The sequence below is a fragment of the Podarcis raffonei genome, chromosome 8 (assembly GCF_027172205.1).
Source record: "Podarcis raffonei isolate rPodRaf1 chromosome 8, rPodRaf1.pri, whole genome shotgun sequence".
In the NCBI taxonomy this organism is placed as follows: Eukaryota; Metazoa; Chordata; class Lepidosauria; order Squamata; family Lacertidae; genus Podarcis; species Podarcis raffonei.
The window spans coordinates 8,164,872-8,187,268 of NC_070609.1; the positions used below are offsets into that span (position 1 = coordinate 8,164,872).

Sequence of the window (22,397 nt, forward strand, 5' to 3'; positions counted from 1 at the left end):
CTCTATTTTCATCTTGTGAACTACCATAAGATATATGTGTGTGTGTATCAACTTTAGGAAGTCCCACCAGGATTGGGTTTAGTTCGCAAACGGTATTAGGATTAGCAAGGCTCCTGACTCAGTCAAAGAAACAGACATCCCTCCCCTTTCTATGCATTTCAATGCACTTGGGCGTTGCTCAGTTAACTCCAGCGCAGTCGGAATGCTGTTTGAACAGGGTTGCGGTGAAAGAAGCAGGTTCATTCCTGGGACACCACAGGGAGACGGGAAAGGAGAGACAAGTCCCTGCAAGTTGGCGGTGGTTTCAGGTTCGAGCCCTTTGTGTACCCGGAGGTCAATCGCAGCAGCGGCAAACTTTTAAAATCCAAAGTAATACTCTGCGCTGACTCTGGCTACAAACAGGGTTGCTCCCCAGTGAGTAACAATGTGCTCTGGGCAGCCAGGCGGGGAAACTTTCAGAAACCGAAAGACAGATGGTCCTTTCTTCGGGGCGAGTCACTGATGCGTCAAGACTTGAGGCAGGTCTTAAAAATGCGGGCCGACGAGATTTCAGTTCGCCTGGCCTCCACTGATTGGGCAGTGGCTCGGCTGAAGCAACGGGTCGAAAGAATGACAGTTTGGTTAGGTGGAGAAACTTTATTTTGTGCCAGTGGGCCGGATCCTCATCTGTCACCGCCCCGCAGGCTGGTTTTGACAGGTGAGTGGGGCAACCAGTCACCCAATGTCACTATGAGGCCACGTGATTGACGGGTGGGTCGTTCCACCCGCCAGTGAAAGTCTGTGACGCAGCACATCCCAAGCACCCATCTTTATTATCATTGTCCCATACAGAACAATGAAATTGAAAAAAATCTACATCAGAAATTCAAAAACCAACAAGCCTGCTATCCCAGCTATCCCAGCCTGGTTAGCCCCCTAAAAACTCTGATACCCCATAATTAAATACAATATACTCCCGTAGAGACTACCTTAAAGGACTTGCCAATCAGAAGGTCGGCGGTTCGAATCCCCGCCAGGGTGAGCTCCCGTTGCTCGGTCCCTGCTCCTGCCAACCTAGCAGTTCGAAAGCACGTCAAAGTGCAAGTAGATAAATAGGTACCACTCTGGCGGGAAGGTAAATGGCGTTTCCGTGCGCTGCTCCGGTTCGCCAGAAGCGGCTTAGTCATGCTGGCCACATGACCCGGAAGCTGTACGCCGGCTTCCTCGGCCAGTAAAGCGAGATGAGCGCCGCAACCCCGGAGTCGGTCATGACTGGACCTAACGGTCAGGGGTCCCTTTACCTTTAGGAAACATGGAGAAAGAAAATGCCCCCTAAATTGGCTGGTACACCCCTCCCACTTCTCTTATATGCGGATGACGCTGTTCTGATTTCTTTCTCCTGTGCTGGCCTAAGGAAACTTCTAAGATCTCTCAATGTTTATTGTACAGTGGTACCTCGGGTTACATACGCTTCAGGTTACAGACGCTTCAGGTTACAGACGCTTCAGGTTACAGACTCGGCTAACCCAGAAATAGTACCTCGGGTTAAGAACTTTGCTTCAAGATAAGAACAGAAATCACGCAGCAGCAGCGGGAGGCCCCATTAGCTAAAGTGGTGCATCAGGTTAAGAATAGTTTCAGGTTAAGAACAGACCTCCAGAACAAATTAAGTTCTTAACCCGAGGTAACACTGTAATGCTGAACAATCAACAATTAACCCTCTCTCTTTCTGGGGCAGGGGGTGGCGCTCCTGGCACATGCTTCAAAAATCCAAATATACTCATATTTCCTAAAAAGATTGCTGCTCTCCTGGAATAATTCCTTGTCAGCGGCAAGGAATATATACACATGCACACATGCATATATTCAGGCACCAAGAAAACGTTTCAGGTGTGACTCATCTCGAACGGAGAAGGAATCCAGGCTGTCAGACAACAACAGACAAACACCTGTCTTGCAAAGATGGATGGCGTGTGTGTGTGTGTGTTTTTTAAGGGAAGGCAGCCGAGGAGAAGAGACGTTTCGCACAAGCTCAGGGAAGAAGCAACGTTCAGCCTTTCAAGCTTTCTGGTTGTAGTGAGACGCTATGCAAATCCCGGCAGTTATTTTTAACTCTCAAAGGTACCCCATCTGAAACGCTTTGTTCGTTCCAGTTGACCTCTGAACTCCTCCTTCCTTCCTCCTTAAAGCGGAGAGATCTTTATGATTTCATCGCAAGCGAGAGGAACTGGCTCCTATCCCTGCTCCCTCCCCCCAACCATTTTTTTAAAAAAATCATGTGCATAAGAACGACCCTTATCCTGGGGAGCCTATGGAATTCACTGCCACAAGATTTTCACTTCGGATCCTCTGAAACAGTGCAAGTGAGAGTCAGCATGGTTCAGTGGTTAGAGTGCTCGACTAGGACCTGGGAGACCAGGGTTCAAATCCCCACTCGGCCATAAAGATCGATGGGTGACCAACATCCCTCTCAGCCTAACCTACCTCTCAGGGTCGTTGTGAAGGTTAAATGAGGAGTGGCAGAACCACCTTGAGCTACTTGAAGAGAAGGCAGAATACAAATGCAATAAATAAGTAAACAAACAAACAAACCATGCCTTGTGCCAGGGAAACTGGAATCCACTGCTGCCATGGGGAAATTGCACTGGTATGGCACCCATTAGAGACGCACCAACAAAAGGATTAAAACTTAAAAACCCACCACCAGAAATTGCAGTTGTGAATGCAGAAAGAACCACAGGGTCCACTCTCAGTTGTGCAATCTCGGGCTTTTGCCGGTCTGTTTTGGACTACAACTCCCATCACCCACCATAGGCTAAAACTCCCAATTGCGCTGGCTGAGGCTGATGGGGAGTTGTAGTCCAAGGGGCTCCCTTAGACAGATTGACCACAGATCTCAGTATGTTATGCTTCCACATGAAGCCAGCCCTGCCATTAGACAGAGCGAGGCAACTGCCTCAGGCAGCCGCTTTAGGGGGGGTGTCATTAAAAGAGCGGCAAATACTTTTGTTGTTGTTGTTGTTTAGTCGTTTAGTCGTGTCCGACTCTTCGTGACCCCCTGGACCAGAGCACAACAGGCACTCCTGTCTTCCACTGCCTCCCGCAGTTTGGTCAGACTCATGCTGGTAGCTTTGAGAACACTGTCCAACCATCTCGTCCTCTGTCGTCCCCTTCTCCTTGTGCCCTCCATCTTTCCCAACATCAGGGTCTTTTCCAGGGAGTCTTCTCTTCTCATGAGGTGGCCAAACTACTGGAGCCTCAGCTTCAGGATCTGTCCTTCTAGTGAGCACTCAGGGCTGATTTCCTTCAGAATGGAGAGGTTTGATCTTCTTGCAGCCCATGGGACTCTCAAGAGTCTCCTCCAGCACCAGAATTCAAAAGCATCAATTCTTTGGCGATCAGCAATTTATATGGTCCAGCTCTCACTTCCATCCATCATTACTGGGAAAACCATAGCTTTAACTATACGGACCTTTGTTGAGGTAAAGGACCTCTGACAATTAAGTCCAGTCGTGAACGACTCTGGGGTTGTGGCGCTCATCTCACTTTACAGGCCGAGGGAGCCGGCGTTTGTCCACAGACAGTTTTTCCGGGTCATGTGGCCAGCGTGACTAAGCCGCTTCTGGCGAAACCAGAGCAGTGCACGGAAACACCGTTTACCTTCCCGCCGGAGCGGTACCTATTTATCTACTTACACAGGTGTGCTTTCGAACTGCTAGGTTGGCAGGAACAGGGACCGAGCAACGGGAGCTCACCCCGTCACGGGGATTCGAACCACCGACCTTTCGACCGGCAAGCCCAAGCGGCACAGATAAACACACTTAAGACCGCATTGTAAAAATTGCATGGGGGGGAAACTCTCCCAGAAGTCAGTTTCCAAGCCATAAGCCAAGAGAGGATGTAGAGAGAGGATGTACGTGCTCCTCAAAGGCTCCCGGTTGGCACACACCCGCCATTATTTGATCTGTTGGAGTGTTGAGCAGCATTGATCCTCCATCCCCAATAATAATAATAATAATAATCAATGCATATAGGCAGTCGGAGGGTGGAGTAAGGGAACACAATGATCCCCCAGTGCAGCTTGCGCTGTATGTGACAGGAAATAGGGGTTAGTGGGGGCACCCCAGAAAAAAAACACTCTTCACCCAGAAAGCAAATTCCACCTATCCCTGATGAAGCAGGCGCAAGAAAATTTAATTGACTAAGAGTATCGTTGGCACAGAAATGGAAACTAGAAGAATTACCGACGAAAGGAGAATGTGCAGATGAAATTAATGGACTACGCAGAATTAGGTAAGATGACAAGAAGGATTCGATACCTGCAGGACCAGAGAATCTCAGAAGACTGGAATAAATATGCAAACTATTTGAAAAGCAGCTGTAATCAACAGATGACGCTAGCAGGACTGCAAGAAGTTTTGTAAGGAGGAATAGATGAAATATTGTAAGGAAGGCTATGATGAGAGAGTCAATAGATAAGATAATTAAACGCAATAGTGAAACTAAGAAATGTTAATTTAAGTGAAAAAATTGGAAAAATTTCAGATGTGGTTGATGGAAGTCCAAATAAAACTGTATAAGGTGAATGACTGTTGAAAATGATATATTTAAAAAATGAATAAAAAATATAATAATAATAAAGATAATTTAATTTACAACTATTACTATTACTATTTACATCTTGCCCATTTCCCAATCACCCAAGGCGGCTTACGCAAATTAAAACACAGATAAAACGCAAAAAAAAGCTAAAAACACATGAAAGATAATAGTTTAAAAGTCTAGTTGTATCAAAACATTATTATTATTATTATTATTATTATTATTATTATTATTATTAACAGCAGCCTGCTGGGATAGCTCAGTTCGTAGACTCTTAATCTCAGGGTCGTGGGTCTGAGACCCACATTGGGCAAAAATGTCCCCGCATTGCAGGGGGCTGGACTAGATGAGCCCCGTGGTCCCTTATGTCCCAGGCAATTCTACGGTTTATTAAATTTGTACACCACCCTCATCCAATGATCACAGGGAGGTTCACAACAAAACATAAGAGGATGCGTGAGGCGGCGCCATGATTTCACTGACATGAAGGAAACACTAATATATTCCATTATGCAAATGAATTCAAAGCTGTTCCATGACTGATCAGCTAGAAGGGACATAATGATTTATAATTCAAGTAACTGAGCCTCAGTATCAAATCGAGCTGAGATACTTCTTGTATCTCTTGTTGCTTAAAATGCCCCATATGTGTGTGTGTGTGTGTGTGTGTATTCTCTCTTTTGTCTAATCCTTTCTAAAACTGTAATTTAAAAAATAGTTACCAGGAAAAAACCCTTATGCATTATAAAAGATAAATTCCAATTATAAGGAATGTGCAGCGCTTGATTCTGAAAGAAAACTATATGCGTATGAATTAATTTAGTGATCAGCAGGCATTTAAATTAAGCTAATTATTTTTAGCCTTTCAAATTAATCACAATTTAATGTGCCCTGGGTGCGGGAAATGGGGCCCCTGGGTGTGGTCTCCAAAAAAACACAAGGCTCCCCACAGAGTTATATATATTGAAAATCTAATCCTCAACCTACCACATAATCCTTATCAGACTGAGAAGGGATGAAGCAAAACAAATATACTAAAATTCAGATATTGGACTTATTATGCCACCAGGAATGGAAGCTCCAGGTACACGGGCAGTGTGAGAAACTCAAGATATATAATCTAATCGGCCTACTTTGCGGTTACCACAACAGAATGTCTGGGGCCAGGCATCCCCAACCTGCGGCCCTCCAGATGTTTTGGCCTACAACTCCCATGATCCCTAGCTAACAGGACCAGTGGTCAGGGATGATGGGAATTGTAGTCCAAAACATCTGGAGGGCCGAAGGTTGGGGATACTTGGTCTAGGCGCTGTTGGGTTGCTGCATTTTTGCAGTGCAATTTATTATTAATATTTCTACATCGCTTTGTTGTTTAAAGAACAAATCTCAAAGTGGTTCGCAACACATTCAAACCATCTGGAACAAAACGAATCCAAGCTTTGAGGAAAATATTTCAGATCCTTCTCTAGGTGACACACTTGGCCATGGGTAGGCAAACTAAGGCTCGAGGGCCGGATCCGGCCCAATCGCCTTCTAAATCTGGCCCGCGGATGGTCCAGGAAGCGTGTTTTTACATGAGTAGAATGTGCCCTTTTATTTAAAATGCATCTCTGGGTTATTTGTGGGGCATAGGAATTCGTTCATTCCCCCACCCCCCAAAAAAATATAGTCTGGCCCCCAAGGTCTGAGGGACAGTGGACCGGCCCCCTGCTGAAAATGTTTGCTGGCCCCTGCACTTGGCTTTCCCCAGTCGCCAGTCCGGCATCCAGAGATCTCGGTGTGGTCACAATGGGACCTGTGCTAGCCCCAAAACTCACCTGGCTGATGTCTAGCCCCATACAGGGCCACCCTACCACCAAACAGGGACGCGGGTGGCGCTGTGGGTTAAACAACAGAGCTTAGGACTTGCCAATCGGAAGGTCGGTGGTTCGAATCCCTGCGACAGGGTGAGCTCCCGTTGCTTGGTCCCTGCTCCTGCCAACCTAGCAGTTCGAAAGCACGTCAAAGTGCAAGTAGATAAATAGGTACCACTCCGGAGGGAAGGTAAACGGCGTTTCCTTGCGCTGCTCTGGTTCGCCAGAAGTGGCTTAGTCATGCTGGCCACATGACCCAGAAGCTGTACGCCGGCTCCCTCGGCCAATAAAGCGAGATGAGCGCCGCAACCCCAGAGTCGGCCACAACTGGACCTAATGGTCAGGGGTCCCTTTACCACCAAACACCGGACAAGAGGGGCAGGCAGGAGGGCGTAGCTGCTGCTGCAAGGAGAGCGCTGAGACGGGCTTTCCCATCCAGCTCTCCAGCTGCGGGTCGTGTGCCCAGGTTGCAGGGCAAAGGATGCCCAGCCGCGAGTTGGGCACAACATCTGTACAAAGCCTTGGGGCGGTGTTAAGAGTGCCTCCGGTTTTGATTCAGATCAAGGCTGCAGTCAGCTTCCAGGAAATGATTGATCGAGGGGGCGGAGCGATTCCCCTATTAACAAAGGTTGCAGCATTTGGGATTTACCATATTTTTCGCTCTATGAGACGCACCAGAGCACAAGATGCACCTCGTTTTTGGAGGAGGAAAACAAGAAAAAAAATATTCTGAATCTCAGAAGCCAGAACAGCAAGAGGGATAGCTGCGCAGCCTGCATTCGCTCCATAAGACACACACACATTTCCCCTTACTTTTCAGGAGGGAAAAAGTGAGTCTTATAGAGCAAGAAATACGGTATTTATTTTTAGTTCTCAAAAGGTGTGGCAGGAAGATTCAGCGACGGTCAAAAGTGGCATTTAATCATTTCAGTATAGTCTAGCTTTGAAATGTTTTTGTTTTTGTTTAATTTGCAAAAAATGGATCAATATCTTTTCAAAACGAGGGCAAGAACATCAAGGCATGATACTGCAAGCTCACACATTGAGTTTGTATAGATATTTAAGGTACGTATATAAGAGGCTCACGTATTATTTTCTTATAAAGCAGTTGCGCTCTAGGTTCAAATCAAGCGCAGCTATCGATTGAAAAAGAAGTGTGAAGAAGTGTATCTGAAGAAGTGTGCATGCACACGAAAGCTCATACCAATAACAAACTTAGTTGGTCTCTAAGGTGCTACTGGAAGGATTTTTTTTTTTGAAAATGGGTGTGGCTAAAGTAAAAAAAAAATACTGTATTTTCCCATCTATAAGACGCCCCCATGTATAAGAAGTCCCCTATTTTTGGGGACTCTGATTTCAGAAAATGGGGGGAGATGGCCCCCATGTATAAGACACCCCCAAATTTTGGACATTATTTTTTAAGGGGAAAGCCTAGTCTTATACAGTGGTACCTCGGGTTACACACGCTTCAGGTTACAGACTCCACTAACCCAGAATTAGTGTTTCAGGTTAAGAACTTTGCTTCAGGATGAGAACAGAAATCGTGCTCCGGCGGCGCAGCGGCAGCAGGAGGCTCCATTAGCTAAAGTGGTGCTTCAGGTTAAGAACAGTTTCAGGTTAAGAACTGACCTCTGGAACGAATTAAGTACTTAACCCGAGGTACCACTGTACACGGAAAAATACGGTATTCTGAAAGTGTGGCCCAAAGGTGGGGTGGGGAAAGCTGAGAACCATTGGTTTGGAGAGATGGCGAGCAAAAGGAAAAGGATAAAAGTTTATAAAATTATGCCTGGCATGACGAAACCGGCAGAGGAGAGTTTTTCCTCCATCTCTGCTAACGCTAGAAGCTGTGGGCATGCAATGAAACTGAACGCTGGAAGATTCCTTTTTCACATGGCGCATGGTTAACCTATGGAACTCACTCCCACTGGAGGCAGCGGTGACCACCAATCTGAATGGCTTCCCATTACAGGCACCTGGTTGGCCACTGTGAGAACAGGAGACTGGCTTGAACGAGCTGGGTCTCTTTATTCTGTGGTGCTCTTTCATTGCTGCAATGGGTTGGATAGGGAGCAAGCGGGTGTGGGGGACTCCCTGGTCCTGAATGGGGTAATTGTGCCCCTAAAGGACCAGGTGCGCAACCTGGGAGTCATTTTGGACTCACAGCTGTCCATGGAGGCGCAGGTCAATTCTGTGTCCTGGGCAGCTGTTTACCAGCTCCATCTGGTACGCAGGCTGAGACCCTCCCTGCCTGCGGAATGTCTTGCCAGAGTGGTGCATGCTCTGGTTATCTCCCGCTTGGACTACTGCAATGCGCTCTACGTGGGGCTAACTTTGAAGGTGACCCAAAACCAACAACTAATCCAGAATGCGGCAGCTAGACTGGTGACTGGGAGTGGCTGCCGGGACCACATAACACCGGTTCTGAGAGATCTGCATTGGCTCCCAGTACATTTCCGAGCACAATTCAAAGTGTTGGTGCTGACCTTTAAAGCCTTAAATGGCCTTAGCCCTGTATACCTGAAGGAGCGTCTCCACCCCCATCATTCTGCCCAGACACTGAGATCCAGCACCGAGGGCCTTCTGGTGGTTCCCTCATTGCGAGAAGTGAGGTTACGGGGAACCAGATAGAGGGCCTTCTCGGTAGTGGCGCCCGCCCTGTGGAACGCCCACCCATCAGATGTAAAACAGAAAAACAACTACAGTGGTACCAAGGGTTATATACGCTTCAGGTTTACCTTTGGTAAAGGCTGTTCTCCAACTGGAGCACTCGCAGGCCAGTGTTTCCCAGTTGTCGGTGTTCATACAGTGGTACCTCGGGTTACAGACGCTTCAGGTTACAGACTCCGCTAACCCAGAAATACTACCTTGGGTTAAGAACTTTGCTTCAGGATGAGAACAGAAATGGCGCGGCGGCGGCAGCAGGAGGCCCCATTAGCTAAAGTGGTGCTTCAGGCTAAGAACAGTTTCAGGTTAAGAACGGACCTCCGGAACGAATTAAGTTCTTAACCTGAGGTACCACTGTACCAGATTTTTAGAAGACATCTGAAGGCAGCCCTGTTTAGGGAAGCTTTTAATGTTTAATAGGTTATTTTATTTTAATATTCCATTGGAAGGCGCCGAGAGTGGCTGGAGAAACCCAGCCAGATGGGCAGGGTATAAACAATAAATTATTATTATATAATTATTATTATTATTCAGGTGCTGCAAGGGGTCAGACTACATGGCCTTTGGGTACCCCTTCCAGCTCGACAACTCTAAGTCTATGCCTTTATGAAACTCTGCATGAGCTCGTCTACCCAGTATGCTCAGGTATAGCAGGGGCAGGGCTTTCCCAGGTGAGGGGGAAGGGCTGGGAGGAAGCGGCTCTCGAATCCGCCACCCTGGGGCACCTGGGCCCAGCGAGGCAGCAGTTAAGGGCCTGAGTCACGCACTTCCCTCCTGAACCTCCTCTCCCGGCAGCCCAAAGTGTTCCTGGCGGGCAGGAAACGGCCTGAATAATAGCAGGCAATAAAGGCAGCCAAGCCAGGCCTGGGTGAGCCCAAGAGAAAAAGCTGCCTGTTTGTGAGTCACGCTAGAGGGAACAACCCTCTATTCAAAGCGAGAACCAAGATGGAGCAGGACAAAGCGGCCCCAGGTGCAAGGAGGAGGAGGAGGAGGAGGAGGAAAAACCCCCAAGGCCTTCCCCGCATCTAAGCAACAGGTACCCAGAGCCAGGGGACAATGTTATTCCTGCACCGCCCACCCCCAAAATTAAAAATATCCTGCATTATTGTTGACAGAGCAATGCAAAGCAACGGAAAGAGAGGGAGAGAGGTAGGTCTCTGCCCCAAGGAGTTCACACGCACTATTATTTCAGCAACAATTTCTCTGCAGAAGAAAACACTCTTTAATAAGTCAATTCTGGTCATTCAAGTCCTCAGTCCAAGCTGAAATTCTAGAAAGACGAGAAACATTAAGAAACAGACTGGCTGGGAAAGACGCATATTATTTCAGCCATGACGGCAGAAAGTGAGGAGGAATTAAAGAACCTTTTAATGAGGGTGAAAGAGGAGAGCGCAAAATATGGTCTGAAGCTCAACATCAAAGAAACGAAGATCATGGCCACTAGTCCCATCACCTCCTGGCAAATAGAAGGGGAAGAAATGGAGGCAGTGAGAGATTTTACTTTCTTGGGCTCCATGATCACTGCAGATGGTGACAGCAGTCACGAAATTAAAAGACTCCAAATCCCATCATCCAAGGACATAGCCAAGATTTTTGTTGGGGGGGCAAAACCGACATGATTGGTCCGTTAGTTACTGTATTTTTCGCTCCATAAGAAGCACCTGACCATAAGACACACCTAGAATTGATGCTTTTGAATTATGGTGCTGGAGGAGACTCTTGAGAGTCCCATGGACTGCAAGAAGATCAAACCTCTCCATTCTGAAGGAAATCAGCCCTGAGTGCTCACTGGAAGGACAGATTGTGAAGCTGAGGCTCCAATACTTTGGCCACCTCATGAGAAGAGAAGACTCCCTGGAAAAGACCCTGATGTTGGGAAAGATGGAGGGCACAAGGAGAAGGGGACGACAGAGGACGAGATGGTGGGACAGTGTTCTCAAAGCTACCAGCATGAGTTTGACCAAAGTGCGGGAGGCAGTGGAAGACAGGAGTGCCTGGCGTGCTCTGGTCCAGGGGGTCACGAAGAGTCGGACACGACTAAACGACTAAACAACAACAACAACAAAGGGATGGAGACGTCATGTTGTCATAGGGGTGCCGTATCCCAAAATAAACAAAGGGCACAGGAACAGGAACATTGCCTCGGTGGGTGAAACTAAGGCGGCGTCCACAGCATACGGTTATACAGCACCCAGCTTCCCCCCCCCAAAAAAAATCATAGAATTGTCAAGTTGGAAGGTACCCCACGGATCATCTGGTCCAACCCCCTGCAAGGCAGCGATCTCAGGGATCCTGGGAATTGTAGTTCTGCGAGGGAACTGTGGTTGGTCAGCGGAGAAGACAGTGGAGGAGAAGAAAGGCGCAAAAGGGTCACAGCTACAGCACACATTTAAAGCTCCCTCCCCCCCAAAAAAACCACAATTCTGGGAATTGTAGCTTCTTAAGGGCGCTGGGGGTTGTAGTTCTGGGATGGGTGAGCTACAGTTCCCGGGATTGACGGGAGACTACACGCTTTGAAATGTGGGGTGCGGGTGTGCTCTGTGGGTCCACAGCACCAGGAATTCTTGCTCCCAAGACAGCACCTGGAATTCAGAGGTAGACTGCCTCGCAACATGGAGGTTCAACGCGTAGCCAAGCTGTCAGCGTTAAAAGCAGCGAGACCGCTGTTGGCAGACGCCATCTTCCTTTGATTTTAAACGCTTCCCAAAGCCCTCCCAAAGGAGGACATCCACACCTCAAATTTAAAGCCCTCTTATGCCACTTTAGGAACGCAGGTGGTGCTGTGGGTTAAACCACAGAGCCTAGGACTTGCCGATCAGAAGGTCGGCGGTTCGTATCCCCGCAACGGGGTGAGCTCCCGTTGCTCAGTCCCAGCTCCTGCCAACCTAGCAGTTCGAAAGCACACCAGTGCAAGTAGATTAATAGGTACCGCTCTGGCGGGAAGGTAAACGGCGTTTCCTTGCGCTGCTCTAGTTCGCCAGAAGCGGCTTAGTCCTGCTGGCCACATGACCCGGAAGCTGTACGCCGGCTTCCTCGGCCAGTAAAGCGAGATGAGCGCCGCAACCCCAGAGTCGGCCACAACTGGACCTAATGGTGAGGGTCCCTTTACCTTTACCTTTATGCCACTTTAGTTTCAGGGTGCTGGGAATTGTAGCTCTGCAAGGTCATCACATACGGATCCTAGGATTCTCCACGATGATTTAATGCAGGGTAAGAGTGCTTTAAATGGATGGTAGGAACACGGCTCTCCCAAATGATATACGGGGAATCAGGATTCGAATTCGCTTCCCGCACGCTCAGGGCTCAAACCGATGTGAAGTGGGCACACATCGACTGCAGCTCCCTGGCTGTTCCTTCCGAGTCCTCCAGCCAATCTGTTGGGAGATCAGAGCTCTGCACATGCTCCACAGCCTGCTGGGCACCCCCTGAATAAGCCTGCCTCATTCAAGTGTCTTCCTGCCCCTCACTATTTCTCCAAAGCCTAGCCCTCCAAAATTCTGCACATGCTCAAAAGCACCATTTTCTGTGTTACCGCTTTGCTTGCTTCAAAGCAAGGATCAGCACTGAAGAACAGAGGGACTGGCTTTCGCCCGGGTGAACCTGCCCTGGCGTTAAGATGACCTTCTAAAGCCCTCCTTCCTGCCCTGTCTCTGCTGGAGATATGATTGACAGGTGCTGGCGACAGGGCCTTTTTGGTGGTGGCTCACATTTACAGAACGCCTTGCCTCCCTAAAATACAGATTGCAGAGATGGACCACGCAGAGAATGAACTAAGGAAGTTTAGTTGTCTGCAGGGCTTTAGATGAGCCCAGAATGTGGCAGCGGAGACAGGATCCAGCTTCCCAAGAACCTCAGCCTCAATTCAAGCAAACAAGAAGTAGGTTTCTAGTCCTCATGGAAAGCTGATAGACATTGCAAAAGCCGGGAAGGTGGTTAAGCAAGTTTTAGTAGTAGCAGGAGGTGTCTTCTGCTCTCCGCCTGACAACTACAATCAGAATGAATGAGCGAGAAAAAGGGAAGTTAACATGCAAAATAGAAAAGATTATGCAAATTGGCTCTCAATCTGCATAACCCTGAGTTCAGATTGCCTAAGGGCGGAACTTTGATATTATTGATTTGAGATGGATTTTTTTTTAAGCATGGAATACAGCCCAGTGTTAGGGAATGAAGTTTACGGAATAGTTTGGAGCAAAAAGACCAGAATGGACATTAAGAACGTAGAAGAGCTTGCAAGACCCAAGCAAATCTCCACTCCCTCTAGTTTCTAGAAACTGGTGCAGGGAGTTCCACAGTTTATCAGCTGCAAATCTGCAGTTTGGGATGGCAGAAGGGTCTGTGTGACTCAGAGAAGGAGGCTTGCCTGTCTCTTGACATTAAGAACGTAGAAGAGCTTGCAGGACCCAAGCAAATCTCCACTCCTTCTAGTTTCTAAAAACTGGTGCAGGGAGTTCCACAGTTTATCAGCTGCAAACCTGCAGTTTGGGATGGCAGAGGGGTCTGTGTGACTCAGAGAAGGAGGCTTGCCTGTTTCTTAATACCTGGCTTAACTTAACTCTCCCTGGCAAAGATGCTTCCACGTTTCCTCCAGCCCGGAGCTAAAGGATGTGGACGAGGGACGCTCCCATCCTGTAGACATCCCAAAGATTATCGCTTGGCCTCTCGGAACCAGGGACACTTCCCTTTCCTGCTTAGAGCAGAAAGAGGCAGCCAGCGTCTTGGCTGCTATTTCCGCTCCTTTGCCGAAACATAAAATACTTGTATATATAGCACGAGGGGCCCTGGATCGGCTGGGAGAGGAGGAGAAAGAGTCCAGGCAGTGCAGTGGCCGGCGGTGGCGCGAGCCACGATATCGCTGCACCACCCATCTCTCAGCCACAGATGCGGTACGTGGCCTTAGGAGAAACCGCTATTCTCGGTATGAGTCTCACGCCCCCTTCGCTTCGGGAACGATAGCACGCCTGACCCTATCTTGCAAGACCGTTGCAAAGATTATCGAGATCGTTTATGCAAAGCGCGACTCAAAAAGAGCTATGTAAATATTAGGGCTGCAACAAAAGGGAACTGCGACAGAATGTTGCAGTGCTGAGTTACTGCAGGATTCCTGCGACTCCATTGCTTGCTCCCTTCCTCTCAGTTTGAGGTCTTGTCACTCTTTTGGGTGGTTCCCCCTGCAAGAAAACGATTGCTCAAACCCCAGGGGTTCCCCCCAAATTTGCAGGTGTCAGCCACGTACGAATGGGACGGCGGTGCTGTTTCGGCCTAGGAAACTAGTAGTACTTACCCCCCGAAGATTAGAAATTTGTATTTTACATTTATTTATGTAATGGGTTAACCAGGATTCCCCACACAGCTCAGAACTAACTTCCGCCTCATCCAGCCTTGAGATCATGCAAAACAAGAGTGCCTCTGAGCATGCATTAAGGTCCCTCTCACCTAACTCAGAGAGACCCATCACCAATCTCTGCCTGTCTGAATTTTGAAAGAGGGCCTGTCAGGCGCAGCCTTAAGCCCCAGCACCTCTCATTTTAAAAACTGGGCTAGATTCTGGCCACATGCATTTAAAGCACTGCGATGCCAGTTTAAACAGTCACAGTTTGCCCCAAAGGATCCTGGGAAGTGTAGTTTGTTAAAGGAGCTGAAATGGGTCAGGAGTTCACAGAGCTACAATTTTCAGAGCGGTCTATCGATAATTGCCTCTGCTCAGGTAACTCTGGAGACTGCACCTCTGTGAATATGGTTGATCGAACAACTCTCAGCACCCTTAAACTACAACTCCCAGGATTCTCTGGGGGAAGCCTAGGCTGTTTAAAGTGGTATATCAGGGTGCTTTGAATGCATGGTGTGAACATGGCTTCAGTGCAAGTCTGGACAGGCAGGAGGGCTGTCAAAAGAAGGCTTAAGAAGCGAATGGTACTTCAAACAGCTTTGCCAGATGGGAACTGTAGTCCAAAACATCTGGATGGTACTGTGTGTGTGTGTGTGTGTGTGTGTGTGTGTGTGGAGACAGGGGAAGGCTGCCTCAATATACCGTATTTTTTGCTCTATATGACTCACTTTTTCCCTCCTAAAAAGTAAGGGGAAATGTGTGTGCGTCTTATGGAGCGAATGCAGGCTGCACAGCTATCCCAGAAGCCAGAACAGAAAGAGAGATTGCTGCTTTCGCTGCGCAGCGATCCCTCTTGCTGTTCTGGCTTCTGAGATTCAGAATATTTTTTTTCTTGTTTTCCTTGTCAAAAAACTAGGTGCGTCTTGTGGTCTGGTGCGTCTTATAGAGCGAAAAATACGGTATGTCACGCTAACAAAACTTCCAACACAATCTGGAGCAAGACACACGTTGACCATCAATTGGTTCTTATCCTCCCCTCCCCACAGCTCAGGGCGGCAGAAATATAGGCCTTCCTCCGTTTTCTACCTACAATAACCCTGCGAAGTAGGTCAGGCCAGGAGAGGGTGACTGCCCTGAAATTCAGCTGGTGGCATTCAGGTCCAGTCAAGGACTTCAAACTGGGTTTCCCCCAAAGGCTGCCAACTTCATTTTATTTCTTTATTGTTGCATCGATATCCTGCTTTTTCTCCAAAGAGCTCAAGGTGGCCTAGATGCTTCTCCTCCTTTCCATTTTATCCTCCCATCAACCCTGCGAAGTAGAAGTCATCCGGCGGGCTTCAAGGCTGAGATGGAGCTTCTTTTAGACTTGATTATTGTAACTCGCTCTACATGGGGCTGCCCTTGAGACTGACCCAGAAACTCCAGCGGGTGCAGAATGCCGCAGCGAGACTCCTTACGGGGTCCTCGCTGCGAGATCACATTCAGCCGGTGCTATACCAGCTGCACTGGCTCCTGGTGGAGTACAGGATCAGGTTTAAGGTGCTGGTTTTAACCTTTAAAGCCCTATACGGCCTAGGACCCTCGTACCTACGGGACCGCCTCTCCCGGTATGTCCCACGGAGGACCTTACGGTCTTCAAACAAAAACATCTCGGAGGTCCCAGGCCACAGAGAGGTTAGGCTGGCCTCAACCAGAGCCAGGGCATTTTCAGCTGTGGCCCCGATCTGGTGGAACGCTCTGTCACAAGAGACTAGGGCCCTGCAGGACTTGACATCTTTCCGCAGGGCCTGCAAGACAGAGCTGTTCCACCAGGCCTTTGGCCAAGGCACAGTCTAACCCCCTCCTTTGGTAATACTCACAGAACTCTAGCCCAATGGTTGCCATTAATGTGATTTTTAATTGATTTTAGAATGAAGTGTTACTTTATTGTTGTTAGCTGCTCTGAGCCCGGCTTCAGCTGGGGAGGGCGGGATAAAAATAAAATTTTATTATATTATTATTATTCTTTTACTCGGCCTGCCCTTGTCAAACAGCTTGATTGACAGACATTAGTACACGAGGCAGGGGGAAGCCGGTGGACCCGCCCCCCAGTCATGGCCAGTCATGATGGGAGTCCAATGCCACCTGCAGGGCCACAGGCTTGTTTTCTCCTGCTCTGGAGGGTAGGACTCGAATCCATGGCTTCACGTTCCAAGAAAGGAGATTCCGACTAAACACCAGGAAGAACTTACTGACAGTAAGAGTCTCCCTCGGGACGTTGTGGACTCTCCTTGGAAGTTTCTAAGCAGAGGTTGGACGGCCATCTGTCATGGCTGCTTTAGCCCAGATTCCTGCATCGCAGGGGGTTGGTCTGGATGACCCTCAGGGTCCCTTGTGACTCTATGGTTCTATGATTCTAATGCCAACTTTTGTTCCCGAAAGACCTTTGCGGGGACAAACTAAGTGTGTCTGTGCACAAGGCCTCCAGCATCGTACACATACAAACAGCAATGTTTACCTACAGATAAAGACACAGCTGGATATGAACCGTACACAAACAGCCTCCAATATACACAAAGGGCTGGGCAGGCCCACGACACACACAATAAAACACACACACAAATCACCACACCGGCGACACCGCATGAGTAATGAAATCACAGCACCCACACTGAGGCCCTTCAGACGTGAGCCTCCCTTTTTATTCATCTTACGCAGCACATCTGCCTTTGCAGAGCAAATGCACTTTTTAAAAAAGAAACACCTCCCAAAGGTCTCTGCCCCAAGGAGCCTGCAATTTATTTTGCCGCTAAAGAATACGAAAGAGAGGGAAGACACGAAGCATGACCGGAAGGGTCACAGTCAAAATGCATAAAGCACATGGCTTACCCCAGATAATAATAATAATAATAATAATAATAATAATAATAATAATAATAATTATTATTTATACCCCGCCCATCTGGCTGGGCCTCCCCAGCCACTCTGGGCGGCTTCCATAAAAACCAAAAATACAGTAAAATATCACACGTTAAAAACTTCCCTGAACAGGGCTGCCTTAAGATGTCTTCTGAATGTCAGGTAGTTGTTTATCGCTTTGACATCTGCTGGAAGGGCGTTCCACAGGGCGGGTGCCACTACCGAGAAGGCCCTCTGCCTGGTTCCCTGTAGCTTTGCTTCTCGCAATGAGGGAACCGCCAGAAGGCCCTCGGCGCTGGACCTCAGCGTCCGGGCAGAATGATGGGGGTGGAGACGCTCCTTCAGGTATACTGGACCGAGGCCGATAACCCTGGAAACTGTAGTTTGCTGGCATTGCAGCGCTACAGTTCCCAGGATTTTTGTGGAGGCCATGCACTTTCAGTGTGTCTCTGGTGGTGGGTTGGGAAGGGCAGCAAAACTGGTGCCCCCCCATACAAGCCCCACCTTGGCACTTTATAGCTTCTGCCCGCCCCGGTGCCCTGCAGCCAGGCTGGCATTCTGCCAGCTGGACCAAGGAACACCAATGGCTTCTAAGGCTGTGCTCTGAATGGAAATGAAAGGGAGCAGCGGCTACCGGTCAACCGGCCACTCCCTGGCCACTGGCACTAGCTGGCCAGAGCCCAAAGCCAGGCAGGAACCGCTCACAGACCGAGAGGGGCGGGCCGCCCCATAAGTGGCAAGGCTTCCCCCTAGTCTTCAGAAGGCGCAGAAAGAAATCTCGTGAGACTTCATCCAGTCTCACGAGACTTTGCCACAGGCTTGGTGGTGATGATGTTCTGTGGCACCTGTATCAAAGCAGGGGTGGATTTACAGTGGGTTAAGAACTTAATTCGTTCTGGAGGTCTGTTCTTAACCTGAAACTGTTCTTAACCTGAGGTACCACTTTAGCTAATGGGGCCTCCCGCTGCGCCACACCGCACGATTTCTGTTCTCATCCTGAAGCAAAGTCCTTAACCCGAGGTACTATTTCTGGGTTAGCGGAGTCTGTAACCTGAAGCGTCTGTAACCCGAGGTACCACTGTATTTATTTTTTTCAAAGCAGAGGGAGCGCCCACCCAGCAAACTGGCTTCGACTAGCGCCAGGAGAAACTGCAGCGAGGGAGGAACTGCAAACAGATTCCATGACTTGTACCACGCTTCCCTTTCAATGCCAAAGTACCACATAATTCTTACCACGCTTCAGTGCTGACCGACCGGAGAGGAATAAAAGGTCCCCACATCCTGCTCACAGTCCTGTCTATGAGCACAAAACTTCAGGAACGGACGGCAGATCCACATTCATGGCCGAAAACTGCAGTAGCTAACCTGGCGTTCTTTCAGTTTTTTAAAAATATTTGTTACGCTATAATAAGCAAAGCAGTCCATTATCTTGCATACATGACCCAACAAGGGAGCACGTGGATAACGTGTTATCCAAAATATTGCCTTAAGACCATTGAGATAGAATCACAGAATTGTGGAGTCGGAAGGGAGCACAAGGGTCATCTAGTCTAACCCCCTGAATTGCAGGAATCTCTCGCCCAACATGGGGCTAGAACCCCCAACCCTGAACTCAAGCCTGCTCTACATACTGAGCTGCGCACAGCTTTTGACCAAATACAAAACCTAAAGCAACCCAAAGCATCCACGCAGCTGCGATAGGCTCGCCTTTCCAGTTAATCCGGAGTTATTAACCCGGAGTAAAGATAAAACAACAAAGGCACGAGTTACGCATCCACGAGCCCAGCCCCCCAGGCTTTAGAGACTCCCCCCGACGGAGGTCTCTGCTCTCCCCCGACCACAGCTCCATGGCGAACCCCCTGCCGCCCCCCCCCGCCCGCCCGCCTTGCGCACCTTCTGATCCACGATGGAGCACGCCAGTTGCTTGACGTGGGCGAGATCGGAAGATGCGGGTAGCAGGACGAACTCGCGGGTCAGCCCGATCTGGATCTGGAAGGAGACGCCGTGGCAAGGCGAGGCGCCGGCCAGGGCGCACGACGGAGCCGGCGCCGCCTCGGGGGCTGTTGCTGCTCCCGCTGCCGGGGACATTGGGGCTGGAGAGCAGGACGAGGAGCGGCCGGGAGGAGAGGCCATCGTGGTGGTGGTGGCGTCGGGGCGGCGGTCGCCGGAGTCTCCCCGCCACCTCCCACCCCGCAAAACGGGGAGGGTCTCACATGGATGGAGGCTGGAGCGCCCGCTTGCCTGCCCGACGGTGCGCCTTGGTGCGCTCTGCGCGCGCGTCTCCAAAGGCCACCGGCGAAACCGTGCGCTCCTGATGCGCCAACAAACTTTTCTCTGCCTCTCTCGCTTTTCTTTCCCCCTCGCCTCCCCCCCCCCGTCCACCCCGAGAAGGAAGTGCCTTGAGTGACAAGGCAGGGCGCCAATGGCGGGCGGCGGCGATGAAGTCACGACACCCCGCCCCGCCGCTCCGGAGTGGATCCGGAACGGCTGGCGAGGCACCGGGGGAGCGCGCCGGGAGGAAGGAGCCGAGATGCGGCGTTGGCAAGAGAAACGGGGGCTCAGCGCGCGCTGGGGGCGGCATCCGGGAAAACCAGCCTTGGGCGCATGTGAGAAAGAGTGCCCCTGAGAGCGTGCAGAGTGCATTTCGGCCGTCTCTTAGTCAACTCATTGGGAGGGGGGAAGATTTGGTTTGCAGGTTAGTTTGAACCCCTGGCTCGCCTCTCTTTAAAAGGCGACTAGCTGCTGCCTTTATTTTGTCCGCCGTTTAAGAAGTTGGAGAGAAAGGCGACGGTCTCTGCCCCGCAGGGGTTGCAGATCCTTACAGTTTGCATTGCAGTGCCTCTGGGTGGGTATCGGGGCTGGAAGCAGACCCTCTTTGCTCATAGTTGGTTTCCAGGAAGATCCGGACTCCTCTCTCCAGGATTCGTGAAAGGCTGAGTGGAGTCTCTGCCCCGTAGCCATTACAAACCTCTCCAGCTGTGGGTAAGGGCGTGGAAGCCTCTTCCTGTCTTTCGACACCGTGCCAGCAGGTGTCAAACCTAATAGGGAGACGACGACAGGAGAGATGAGGAAAATCCCAAAATTCCCTCGCTGCTGGAGACGACTCCCTGTTTTCTCCGCCGGCTACACTCATTCGATCAGCACGTCGTGCAAGAGCGCTCCCTGCTGGCAATCCCCGGCCTCCAGCCTCTCCTCTTTCGGTTCTTTATGCCAAAACCCAACCCGCGTGGGAAGGCGGGGATTTTTTAAAAAAACAAGGGAACCTCTGAGCCTGGACAAAGTGCTCACTTTTCACCTGAGTTAACCTCACCTGGTCCCCACCCAGCGAGGAATTTCCACGTAGATTTTCACTAGGCCAATCTGCATAATGACAGGGCCTCAGAACAAGGTAGAGGCTGTCTTAGAGAAAGAAGTCACAGAGGACTAGAAACTTGTTGCGCTTGCAGTTTGCAGCGGGGGAAGTATTATTATTCAACCTGGATGGCAGGTTGAGAGGAGTTCCCCACCAGGACAGACTTTGCTCGTGTGCTCAATATAAAACATATTTTGCGGCACTGAGCGAAATATGAGCAAGCCAGGGCTGAACTGATACTACCCTTGCTGGTACCTTTCCCGGGAAAATCAGAGGCTCACTATGTCAGGTTCCTATTGGAAGACTGGACAAAGGCTAGAACATTAGCCGTGGTGAAGTTTTTATCGGTGGTTGCAAGAACAAATGATCCCTATATTCTGAACAAAATGCTTGTTTAACCTGGAGGTAGGCTGTCTGAATTGTGTATTGCTTTGTAATGATTTGTTGGGTCTCTGGACCATAATAAAGATTGTTGTATTATTATTTTAATGTACAGTGCTGCCACCAAGTTAACCAGAGGTACTTTTGCAGCCAAGATTCTCTCTCTCTCTCTCTCTCTCTCTCTCTCTCTTTTATGCACTCATTCAGGTTTAATCCCTGCCATCTGCAGGTATTAAGAGAGACCCCCTGCCCAAAACCCTCACCCAAAACCCTCGAGAGCTGCTGCCAATCATGTAGACAATACTGAGAAAGATGGTCCACTAATAATAATAATAATTATAATTATAATTTATTATTTATACCCCGCCCATCTGGCTGGGTTTCCCCAGCCACTCTGGGCGGATTCCAACAAAACACTAAAATACAATAACCTATTAAACATTCAAAGCTTCCCTAAACAGGGCTGCCTTCAGATGTCTTCTCAATGTCAGGTAGTTGTTTTTCTCTTTGACATCTGGTGGGAGGGCGTTCCACAGGGCGGGTGCCACTACCAAGAAGGCCCTCTGCCTGGTTCCCTGTAACTTGGCTTCTCGTAGTGAGGGAACCACCAGAAGGCCCTCGGAGCTGGATCTCAGTGTCCGGGCAGAACAACGGGGGTGGAGACGCTCCTTCAGGTATACTGGACCGAGGCCGTTTAGGGCTTTCAAGGTCAGCACCAACACTTTGAATGGTGCTTGGAAATGTAGTGGGAGCCAGTGTAGGCCTTTCAAGACCGGTGCTATGTGGTCTCGGCGGCCGCTCCCAGTCACCAGTCTAGCTGCTGCTTTTTGGATTAGTTGTAGTTTCCGGGTCACCTTCAAAGGTAGCCCCACTTAGAGCACATTGCAGGAGTCCAAGCGGGAGATAACTAGAGCATGCACCACTCTGTCGAGACAGTCTGCGGGCAGGTAGGGTCTCAGCCTACGTACCAGATGGAGCTGGTAAACAGCTGCCCTGGACACAGGTTTGACCTGTGCCTCCATGGACAGCTGTGAGTCCAGAATGACTCCCAGGCTGCGCACCCGGTCCTTCATTAAGGCAACTTTCTGTATTCCTGTGTTCCTAAGTGCTTGGCGATGTAATGGCAAAGGGTGCTCAGGCGGTTAGAGCGTGCAGTGCTGATAACGCCAAGGTTGCAGGTTTGATCCCCGCATGGGGCAGCTGCATATTCCTCTTCTCCCTCTCCACTTTATAAACTTCTAGGCATCCGGTAAAAGTGAATCTTGGAAGATTCAGAACAGATGAAAGGAAGTTTGTTATTCATGCAACGTGTAGTTAAACTATGGAACTCACTGCCACA

At 49.4% G+C, this 22,397-nt stretch overlaps 1 protein-coding gene across 1 annotated transcript in view; it reads right to left on the reverse strand.

The window, feature by feature from the left end:
• Positions 1-19,692, reverse strand: part of PRKD2 (protein kinase D2) — a 54,893-nt gene extending 35,201 nt beyond the window's left edge. Inside the window, exon 1 of the mRNA XM_053401875.1 lies at positions 19,219-19,692. Coding sequence (XP_053257850.1) covers positions 19,219-19,458 — 240 coding nt within the window. The 5' untranslated portion in view covers positions 19,459-19,692. The remainder of the gene's footprint in view (positions 1-19,218) is intronic.
• Positions 19,693-22,397: the final 2,705 nt, after the last annotated feature.